At 35.4% G+C, this 12,287-nt stretch overlaps 1 protein-coding gene across 3 annotated transcripts in view; it reads right to left on the reverse strand.

Annotated features, from left to right (window-relative positions):
- The window catches only part of LOC127063375 (unconventional myosin-XV), a 50,473-nt gene that overhangs the window by 3,417 nt on the left and 34,769 nt on the right, over positions 1–12,287 (reverse strand). For all 3 annotated transcript variants that reach the window (XM_050993103.1, XM_050993101.1, XM_050993102.1), the window contains one exon: positions 1,415–1,794. In XM_050993103.1, coding sequence (XP_050849060.1) covers positions 1,415–1,794 — 380 coding nt within the window. The remainder of the gene's footprint in view (positions 1–1,414; positions 1,795–12,287) is intronic.

The raw sequence follows: 12,287 nt of genomic DNA on the forward strand, positions 1-12,287 counted from the left end.
GAAAGAAAGTCTTCATTTTGGAATAATTTTCTTTACGGGAAAACGATCTATCGTTGAAGGAAAGATATTAGATTTTCTTGAGTTCCGAATAATAAATGCAAATTTTACTCGACGATTGTTTTATAGGAGAAAGGCAAGATGAAAATCTTTTACCAGCACATCCTGAGAGCGCACTTCTAACTATGGAAAAAATGAAGAAGAAATGGAGAGCGCGATTCAGGAAGACGAAGAAAGAGAAGAACCGTGTCGGTGATTGGTAGTTGATGCTATCTGAGAACTACATGCGTTATGCTTTCTCAACACAGATCACCTCGTGTGTGTCCTCTTGCGTAAGCCCGGTACGATTATCATTTCACGTTTATTTATTCGTAATTAACGTGTTACCGATCGATAAAGTACATGAAACTCGCTTTCCTTGCTTCTACCACTACCCCGCCACCCCTTTATCCCACCACCCAACATTTTTACTATTCCTATTGATCACCTGAAATAGCCAATTCTCTTTAAGCAAGACGAGATTAGTAACATTTTTCTTGTGAAAGTTTAACGTCTCTTGTATCGTATTTTATCCAAGTGCAAAAATTTCCCCCTTCTTCGAAAGTAGATTTTATGTATAGTACGTTTTGCCTATGTACGAGATCGAACATTGCAGTTTTCTACATTGTTATGTGTGAATCCCGTACTTTCATAAACCTTTGTCTACAAGATAATGCTCTCGATCGGTTTAACGAACGTGCTTGAGAAATATACGACGTAGCGTCAAAGATGCATCAGCTTCGTAAATTGTTGTTAAACAGAGCTCAGTAAAATTTAATATGATATTTAAAACCTTTCTCATTTATGAAAATTTTTTTTTTCATTTTTTATTTACACTTTAATCATTTCATTAAAGTGATTGCAATTAAGCTTCTATTTACGAAGCAATTATATTCGAAAGAAAAATGATTGTATTTCTATTGATGTGATATAATATATAAAAGAAACATTGTTCGAATAATCTGATAGAAAAAGAACAATTCGTTTAAGGTGCATTCATTGATAATCATATTTCATGGAGCTCTGTTTTTAAATCATTATTTAAACCCTCTATTATCTTTCAACAATTATTTAAACCATCTTAAACATCATTTGAACCCTCTTGAACATTATAATAAACCCTCAAGAATTTAATTTTTTTGTATTTAAACAAAATTTATATAATGTGAAGCCTATAATATAACTATTATACTAATAATACGTAAGTATATTAGTATATTAATAATAAGTAACAATACTAATATACCAATTTATAATCAGGAAACAATAATTATCATTATATACAATAATAACTATTATTTTTCTGATATAAAAATCAAGATTACAAAAAAAGGAAAAAAGGGGTTACGGAGGTATATAAAGGGTGCGTGTTTCTTACTTTTCCGTGCTCTGCCTGAAATTTAACATGGCGTATTGCAAAAGCGAGTGTTTTCCATCGTTGACAACCGGACCGCTCTCATAAATGCTCTCATCATGCAATCTTCCATTGTCTTCCGGTTGTCGCCATTCTTGATTAGGACTCGTTCGATGATTCTGTTGACTTTTCTGATGATTCGCATGGTTTACCGCAGACACATGATTTGGCACGCGATTCAACGGCATGTGATTTTCATGATTGGAAATAATGTGATTGGTTTGATTATGCGACTGGACGTGATTCGTTGTCGCGTGATTCGTTTGCAATTGAATAGTTTTTGTGATCTGCGAAACGTGATTTTCATGATGATGATTCGGCTTGTGCTGAGGTTTCTGATCGATCTGTAAAGAAAAGGAAACATTATATATATATATATATATATATATATATATATATATATATGTATATGTAACAAATGATGAATTACACAATAGATTGTAAAGTATATGAAAAAAAAAAAATATATATATATATTTAAGCATATTTTTAATAATACAGATAATAAATATGGCATAATCGCAAGAATAACTAATAATAGTGGGTATATGATAAAAAAACTAATAAGTTTTGCATGATGTATAAAGTTGTATATGATAAAATAAAGTACGATAAGCGGTATGATAACTGGCAGTGTGTATGTAATAAAATGACACGTAAGTACGATGAACAGTACGATAAATCATAATGTAGGTAGATATGTGATAAATCATAACATAAATTATACGATCAGAGTGATTTTCTTTTCTTTTACTTTCTTTCAGAAGACTCTTCCTTCGCGTGTCTCTGTGCAATTCGAACGAGTTTATCGCGACTCTCGAGGACCTCTCGCATTTCCTCCTCCATACTCTTTTTTGTTGTTTTCATTTCCTCCTTTTCACCAGTCCTATGTACGGTATCTGATCAGTCTCTCGTGCGAAAAAACACGTTTCCCTTCTAAGCTGATCGGCTCCCTCTAACCGACATGCAACCGCATTTCTCGAAGTGCAGCTGTTTTTTTCTTTTTCTTTTTTCCTTACGTCGAGAAAGAAACATTGATATCCATTAAATCAGCTCATTAATAATAAATTATATAGCTTCTTTCAATCGATTTCTCATGGATTCCATACGGATACAAATCAAATACCAAGCAACATCTATTTCAAATCTCGTTTGAGTTTTTTTCTATTTAATCGTAGTTCTTCTCGACGTTCCATGCATTTTCCAATGGAATACCTTTCAGCTTTGAATTGTTGTATATTGCATAAATCGAGAATGAAATTAATTATCGATTCTTATGGCAAAGGAATCGAACCCCATTCTCGAACAGTCGTTCTATACCTCGATCCGACCTCGATAACTAAATAAAGGGATATGGATGCCTGAAAGCTCGGTTCTACTCGTAACAAGTATCGAATGTGAGCTCGTATGAATGTAACAGTATACGAGCGCGTGTATTTGTATGTGGGATAAACAGATGTCGACCCTGACCCACATTATACTGAATGCATCCAGATGTATCATGAGATGAGGCTAGACGAGTGTTAACGAATTAATAATCTATATGTATAAGTGATATCACGTGATGCATGTATGAACATGCCTCTAACTTTCTAAGTATTAACGCGAATAATAAGACTCCGGTGTTCGCGGAATTGACGCTTTCGAAAAATGCAGTTTCTAATCCGAGGATGCTAAATAGTCGTATAATCTCGAAATACCAGTTCCATATCGACGTTATGACTTTAATGACCAAGTGATATATTAAATAGACTTCTCTACTTACTTACCTACATGGATTCGTTGTTTCTTTCTTTCTTTATTTTTTTCTTATAAAATTATCTGAATAATTCCTTCGATATAAATCGAGAGATCAAGGACGTAAGAAGATACATATATTTTCATGTGTTTCACTTCTTCTTTGGCCATGCTACTTCTTCGAGATAGGTGCCTCATTCAAGATAATTCGCCTTTCGCACAATCGTGGCGTGGAAACAGTTATCCGGCATGATTTATATAAAGCATCGAACATTCCTTTCCCCATGTCTTATTTTGTTCATCTAGCGGTATGCCTTTTTTTCTATTTCTTTTTATTTCTCGTCTTTCTTTAATTTAGAGAATTTCTTGTGGTAAACGTAAAATCGTCACGAAAGAAAGAGGAGACATTTCTGTCACCTTGCGGAATAACGTACGATTATTTTGACCACTTTTCTCGCGAAGAATGAAAGAAAAAAATGGAAAAGAGAAAGAGAGATAAAGAGGAAGACGGTATTACAAAAGAAGAAAAATCTTGAAAGGTGAGATCTACGCAAGGTCGACTTCTTTGTACACTCCTCGATTTTATAAAAAAGTTGATTTCGTATACAGTTCGTAAAAATCAACTCGGAGAAATCCTTGAATGCTCTGAAATTTATATCTTAATGATCGAATGTGAGGCGATTATATGTGAGAAGTTTTCGTGATTTATGATGGCCCATAATGTTCTCCTATGTCTTTCCTTCATTTATCATTTAGCAGTGGGAACGATATTTATTTAATAGCAATAATAATAATAGCAATAATTGTATTTGTTGGTTTTGAATGAACTCTTACTTTTAATACTAATGATTATTACTTTAAAATTATACATATTCAGTATTTTGTTTTCTATTAGCAACAGAACTATACTTTCATTCCCATTACTACTCTCACATTAATTTGCGAATGAATTAAAAAAAAAAAAGAAAAGAGATTATTTTAAGGATTGTTGTCTCGAAAGAGAAAGATCAAAGTTGGAATTTCTCTTTTCTACAAACAACGTTGTACGATAAAAATATAATCGGAATGCGTTCGTTGATCGGGGACACTCAGGTATAAGGAAAAGGTTCGACTTTTTTAATCGGTATAGTGACCTGGAAGCTCTTGACCTTCTCGTCGAGTTTCTTCAAGGTCTCCTGAATGGTGGTAAGGGTCTTGTCGTTCGACTTTTCCTCGGATGCCTGTTGCATCTCGTTTTGAGTACGAAGTTCCTCGAATCTCTTCAATATCTCACGTACGCTGAGTTTACTTCCATCTGCCGCGTTCTCCTCTCTGATCGTCTCCATTTTGGACATCCTTCGATCGCCGTTCACCCGTGCGATCATCTGCTCGCTATCGTAGAAATCTTGAATGAGTCCGTTGATCCTTAGATCGTCTGTACCGTTTCTCTGGTGATTCGGTGACGGCGTTCGATACTTCCTACCGTCTTCCGCGTTTCTCGCAAAATTGGGTGACGAGTTTCTCGAGTTTCGAAGTTGACAACCCTCCTCCAGTCTTAGTTGTTCGATCGTCGGCTGAGATTGATTGCGATGCTGCTGTTGTTGCTGATGATGATCGATTTGCAAAACGTTTTCCGAGATCTTTGTCGAAGTTTGATTTAAAAAAGATTTTTGATCGAGCTTCGACACGTCGACCCTCGGAATATTTTCATACTCGAATCTTTGTTGATTACCGAAGAAATCCTTTTTCGAGTCCTTACGAATATAATCCAGAACCTTTGGGCTCTGACTCAAATTGTTTTTGTTAACGTCCAAATGATTGTACTCCGAAGATACCGTAGTACCTACGTCTTCCGACTTTTTCTTTCGCTTGTTGCAATCGTCTCGAGCAAAGAACTTGATGAAGCCTGTCGTCCTTTGTTCGATCCTCGTACCACGATCAAAGTTCGACGTCTTTTCCAAGAACGCTCCGGAATCATCGGTGTGTCCATACTCGTCGCTGCTCAGATCGGATTCCGAGGATTTCACTAGAAGACTGTCCGGCGAATTCGTTTTACGATCCTCGTCCGAAAGACTCTTCAAATCGAATTTGTTGGCAAGATTACCAAGACTCTTTCTATGTTGTCCGAGTTTCGTTTCGTGAGTCTCGTAATGTCGTCGATAATCTTCGTCCAATCGATTGTTATATAAACGATCGGGCGTCGATCTTCTATCGAGCTTCGTATCGACGTTTTTACCATTTTCGTTTACGTCGAGCCTTCGTAAAAATTCAGATCTTTTGACGATACGTTGAACGTTATTGAACGAATGCCCGTCGACCTTACGAAATTCGCTTTCAGACGATTCCGAAAAGTCGGCGAACTGACTAAGGATTTCTGGTCTGTGCTTCTGACGTCTTCTCAAGGTCGTCGGTAACTCTTCCCAATTTCCTGATAGCCTCCTTGAAAATACTCCCTCTGCGTCGGAAACCTCACGTTCCATCATCGTCCTTGATAATTTTTTTTTTCTTAAATTTATTTGTTTTCTCTATTATCCAACATTACGATCTTCTCAGTTTCTTTCAAATATTTGAAAGACTTTCCAACGTCGATGCATCGCCCTTCGGGAAGCATAGCATTCTATAATAATTTTAGGGATATAAGAAAAGTTTTTCCTTTTTTTTTTTTTATTGGAAATATCTCGAATATATCGTGACCCTCGATATTAAATATAGTCGATTTTAATATGCAACCGCATCTTCGTGATACTTTCGATAAATTTGTTATGGACTTTCTCCTTTAATTTGTACCATTGAGCGTAAAATCGTCTCGATGATAGATGAGAAAACGATTTAAGGCAGAAAATACGGGGCCATTTTAAGGTCATTAGAAATCGTCTTCGATAAATGATCGTAATTACATTCTCGCGTACTTGTAAGGTATTTCGTGATTCGACCTATCGAAAGAGAAATGTCTATGGGTCTGTGGAAAAAAAAAGAGTCAACGAAGTGGCTATAGAATTTACGTAACATTGACTTTACGTAAAGAAGATCTTAGAGTTGCAGCTAATAAAAAACATGATCGTCGAACGAAGAAATGTTCGTGAATCTATTATTTCTCCAAGAAGACAATTCTTCTTTTTTTTATATTAATTGTAAAAAAAACTACATGAACGTACTTATATTGTGGAAAAGATAACATTTATAATAATGGAAAAGAAATTAAAAAAGACTTTAAATATCAACGAGACATTCCTAAAGTAAAACAGACTTTCGATCGTTTCACACGAAACACCTTTCTCCTTTGAGTTTAACTTGTTAATCGGTGCACGTAGACGTATGACATTTAATTCGAAGAAAAATAAAATGATAGTACGGATGAAGATAGGAAGCTTTTAGATAAATTAGAAATAAATTGTAAAAAGAAGAATCTCGAAAGATACGGTAATTTTTTAAATGCTATGAAATACGAATAATTTATTTATTTTTTTTTAATCATTTGCTTCTTCGTGTTAACGGATTAACATTTAATTGGTTTCGCGCTTAAAGAATCTCTAAGTAGAACATTATCTCATTAGATTAATCAAATGTTGATACGTCGAACTTGTTTTGATATTCAAGCACATTCGAGAATACGTCAAGCATGTAGATCAAGGAAGACCTTCTTCCTAGAGGACACCGTGAGAAGCTTCAAGAAGAAGACTCTCGTGGGATTCGCGGGCACTCGGCGAACAATGCTTCGCATTTAATTATAATTATTTTGCACTAACAAACTCTCTTTTCCTTTTTTTTTCTCTTTTTCCTTTTTTTTCTCTTTTTATTGCGACGTCAACCGAGAGAAATGGTTGTGTTTTCTCGAAAATCACGTAGCCCTCGTATCATCATTGGAGAATTCGCAAACGTGAAACTTCGCTTTTAATCGAAACACGTTCCACATTTCCTCTCGGATATTCTGATCTATTTTTTGTTTTTTTGAACCGGTAATCTCTAACAGGCAGATTCTTACAAACGGTCCACTTATTATTATGCGGTTTAGATGCGTTCTAATTTTTTCTATTCGAGTATTCACGGTTTTATTTTTTCTTTGATAAATCGAGAACTCGAAATTCTACAATTTCATAAAACTGATTTTAATAAATTCAACTATTCAGGTCTCTTTAACATTGTTTAAGGTTTTAGGTTCAACAACATTTGCTTGTGATAATAATGAACTTCTTAAGCTAAATAAAACATTAAATAAATCGAGAGTAACGTTAGACCTTTGCTGTATCAAGAAATCGTCGTGTTATAAGTACTTAGTCCATTGTTTCAGAATTGAAACTTCCTGTTTCGAGACAAGGTTAATAAAGCAATAATGACGTGAGGAGTTGTTAAATTATAATTTTTGATTATGGGAGATTCCGGATAAAACAAACGAATGAGTAATTAACGTTCATTATTTTTCGCGCGAGTTTTAAAGAATCGAAAATAAATACGATCGATATCTTTGACCTACACGCACGTACTATATATTTAGATGCATATGTAGGTTTATACTCGCGTGTCCGGCAAAAGAAAATTACGAGATGATCTTTGAATCTATTCGAAAAACACGAAAACGACACGATATTTTAATGATTTGCATGAGGTCGACAAGGGTTCAACTTACGTAATAGAGATCGCGATCCTGGTAATATTTTCTAATTTGAAAATAGCCGTGGTAGATTCCTCTGTTATATTCGAACGAAGGAGTTCTCGGATAAAAAACAAACTACGTGTTTCATTCGTACATATTACGTCAGACGTTTCTTTTAAAAAGGTATAAACAGTCTTTCATAAAAAGAATAAAGAAAGAAATTACGTCACGTGTTAAAGAATAATCATAAATCAAAAGAACTGTATATAGGAAGAACAAACAGATAAACAAAAAAAGAAAAAAAAGGAACGAGAGAGATTGAAAGAGAAAAAAAAAGAACGTAATCGATTTTTCGTGGTACGATAACGATTTTTATCGTTTTTTTATTTCGAATTACATACGTTCCCCGAATGAGGAATATAACATTATTACGCGATTATCACGAACTTCACAATAATATTCTCCGCAAGGCGATGGATCGTTTCCCGCGATCTTTCGAAAGATCTTTAATGCTCTCCATTCGTTTATGACCGTATTCGTTAATCTGAAAAATTCAACGGACATTCTTCTTAAGAGAAAACACCGTGGAAAACTCTAGCAGAGGCGGTTCCACGAGGTAAACAAGATCGTAGCTTCGTGTAACCGAGCTTCGTGACACGAGTACTAAGATTTCGCCATGACACTGTCACGGGAAACCGACGTATTACGACATTATATCGATCGAGATCGTACCTTCGAGCGAGCAAAGAAAAGAGAAGGTATATGGATGCAGCCGTATATTCTACGATGATCGATAGATCAACCGATGATTATAGTAATTTCGATGGGTTCAAGGATACGATTTCGAGTTCTCGAAGAATCGATTACGTCGTTGACTATAAGCGTGATATAAAAATGATACTTCACAAATTTACGTAACGCTTTAGATGAAGAAGAGATCATTATTTTGTATTTCTTTTTGTGTTAATTAATGCTAACATATGCATATGCACACACGCACACATAAAATTTCTAAAGGAAAGACGTAAACTGTTCTATATTTACGTGTCGACTGTGCGTTGAAAATTCACTTTTTGAAGAAAACCAGTTTTCGATTTAAGCGACGATCGGTCGTCGTCCTTTATATTTTTGTTAGTTTTTTCTTTTTCTTTTTTTCCCTATACCTCCTCCAGTGTCACGCACTATTAATTACACGACCGTTCTCTGATTCAAGTTAACCGCACGGCCGCTGTTACACGCCGGCACGCATAACGTTAATCGTGCCAACGCTCTCTGCTCTATTACGATAATTCCTTCATTGTAATTGTAAAACGAGGGAGTGTAACGAGTCACGGAAGGCCAACCCTCTTTGATGTACGCATTATACTTTGGAGCACGGTCGAGTTCCGATTGACAGTACGTAAACACATCTCTATGTGTACTATTTTAAGTGACAAATCAGATCTATTTAAATAAAGATAAAAGATACTTAAAGATGTATAATAAAATAGAAAAGAGAGAATAAATCGAATAATCGACCGACTAAATTTAATATGACATTATACGAGTCACGATTTATTCGAGATGTTAGTCCCAAAAGGTACATTTCATTCTCACTCACAGGAAGTCGTCAAATAATTGAAATTTCATCTACGGAACACTCGTCACTTGTCACTTTTTATAAATTTGTTGGTTCCTTTCTTCCTCTTTCTTCTTTTCGCGAAACACAAATAAAAAATCAATCCGATCAATATATATACATATTTTTTCTATTCTAATAATACACCAATGAAATAAATTTAATAATTTCTCTTCTATTTTTCTTCCGTTTATCTCTATTTCGTATCCACTGTTATCATAATATAAAGACGCAAGAAGCGTTGTGTTCCGTACTGCGGAACGACGAGCGAGTGACTGAAGACCCGGCTTATTCGAGAAGTTGGTCTTCCGTCAAGCAGCCGGTAACGCTTCTAGGCTCAACATGCTTCGAGCTTCGCGCTACGAACTCTGTTGGCCGATGCCTTCGAAGGACTGATATCTGGGTCGAACCCCTCCACGAGAAACGACGACTTTGTGAACGTCGTATATACGTATATACATACATACGTACATATATCTTTTCTTTGCAATGCTCGCTGCACCAACGTGCGATGCTCTTCGCATGGAAAAGCCTGCGAAAGGAGTTGGGCTATAGCGTGCTGCAAGACACGAGAGATGGTCCCATCAGGAAATTCGAATTGATCAGCGATCGCTCGAGTGAAGCGAACTCCTTTCAACTCTCGAATTCCTGTTTGCCTTTTGTATGGGGTAGGTTTGGTCTCGTTCGTGAAAGGATGAATCGATCGATCATTTTTCTCTTTACTCGAACAGTTTCTTGTCTATTCTTTTTTTTCCGTTCTTTTCTTTTTCTTTTCATTTCCTTGACGCAAATCGAAAAATAATTGCAGTCGATGTCGATGATCAGTTTATAGTCAAACCTGTTTCTTTCTTTTTATCATTTTTCTTTTTTCTAAATTTGTAAAGTATTAAATAAAACAAAATAGAAAAGTTTTATATCGGCTTTCTTTGAAAAATGAGAAATTCTTTTTATCACTATCTCGCTTTCCCCTTAAAATGTATAATTTTATAATTGAAAAATTTATTCTTCCGCGATAAATGTTTTTTTTTTAATTAAACAGTGTCGTTGAGATCAGGTAATATCCGTATTAGAACTCTCGATTGGAATGTACATTCGAGAAATGCGAAAGGAGACTTTTAGAACGGACTCTTACACGACACTCCACTTGCATTAGAAACTTTTCTTTCCGTTCGAGAATCGTCCAGTGAATCTATGAAAAAAGAAATCAAACGAAACGAGTTGTTCGTATTCAACTCGAATTGGTCAGAGGAATGATTTTACGAAAAGTCTAACGCAACGTTATATTCGTCCATCTGTCTCGACTCTATCGAATTTTTATGTTAATTTGAATTTCACATTAATTCCTTATTTTTCCATCACGGAATCGAAATATATCGTTCTCATAGAATTGATCGGAACGTCGATAACAACGAGCGAGAAAGTGCATTTCGTGCATGTTTTAATTAAAGGAAAAATCGTATATTCTGCGAATTTCCGCTAATTTCGATTTTATTACAATATTTACGTTGTTTTACGACGTAGATAAGCAAGTGTAGAATACATTATAAACTCCAACGAATTTTCTCGCGAGTACGTTGCACCGTTGTTGATATTCTTCCCCTTCTTAAGGAAAAGAAAAAAAGAAAGAAAAGAAAAGAGAAAAAAAAGAAAAAAAACAAGAAATAACGAGAATAAGAAAATGACGGTAAGCAATTAACACGTTGAACACGTCCGAAGGATAATACATCGTGTAATTTTCTGACCGTTGAAATTTTCATCCTTAGTAATTCTGCTTAGACGCTGAGCAAAGATAATTCTACGAATGGCGTGAGACGAATCGCGTTTTCGAGAAGAACGTTTATAACTAGAAGAGAGGGAGAGAAAGAGAGATAGAGAGACAGAGAGAATAGCGATGCAAAAATCGTAGAAATCGTTGGCGAAGGGCTGCCATAAGTTTCCACTGGCGACAGCCGGTTAATGGCTCTTACCATATTCTCTCTATATATGTGTATATATATATGTATGTACGTATGTGTATATATATACATATATATGTATGTTCTATAAGCAAAGTAGGTAGATGATCGAGGGGCAAGAAGAAAGACATGAGGAAGAAGCTACGATGAAAGAAAAAGGCGTAGCAAGTGCGTGGGCGTGTGCGTATCCACGATTCCCTTGAAACAACAATGCCGAGACGGTCGTGAGTATACCGAGCAATGAAGTAGAAATCGGAACCGGAAGAGGGAGGAAAAAGTCGGAAGCGATTGCTCCTTATTTTTTTCTCATTATCATCGTTATTTTCGTTCGACGGAGAAAAAAGTTCTACAATATAGTCAACATGAGAAATTTACGAAAATTGGGAGATCCTTTTGAAAAGGACAGAGAGAGAAAGAGAAAGGAAGAAAGAAAAAGAGATCACCTATTTTTCTATAATTATGATAAGAAATAAAAAAAGTTTCCGCACGGCTTACGTACGATCGACTTTCGAATCGTCTTTAATCATTTCCGCGACGAGAATCTCGTTGGAAAGTACAGATGCGAATGTCGGGCATACGTTATTTTTATGGACCGTCTTGTGATCTTACGATCTCACCGGAGATCAGTGATGTTTTATTATCGATGTAAATACGTGTATGGTTTTTCGAAATCGTTTCTACAAGATATAATTAATATGATAATAATTTGTAGATTACGTTCATTCTCGAAACGGCGGGTATATTCTCAATCGAGTTGATTCTTATCATTAACTGTCAACTATTAACTTCTAAAATTATGGTACGAAATAAATTATTGTATTATTATTACTACTAATGTTCGATCTTTTTTTCTTTTCTCTTTTTCGTACAGAAAACTATTAACATGATTCGATGCCAACGCCTTTTAGGTGGAGTCCTTACAAAAGGTACGAGTTTCGGTTCACCCGGTTATGGAAC

The sequence above is a fragment of the Vespula vulgaris genome, chromosome 4 (assembly GCF_905475345.1).
Source record: "Vespula vulgaris chromosome 4, iyVesVulg1.1, whole genome shotgun sequence".
NCBI classification, from domain to species: Eukaryota; Metazoa; Arthropoda; class Insecta; order Hymenoptera; family Vespidae; genus Vespula; species Vespula vulgaris.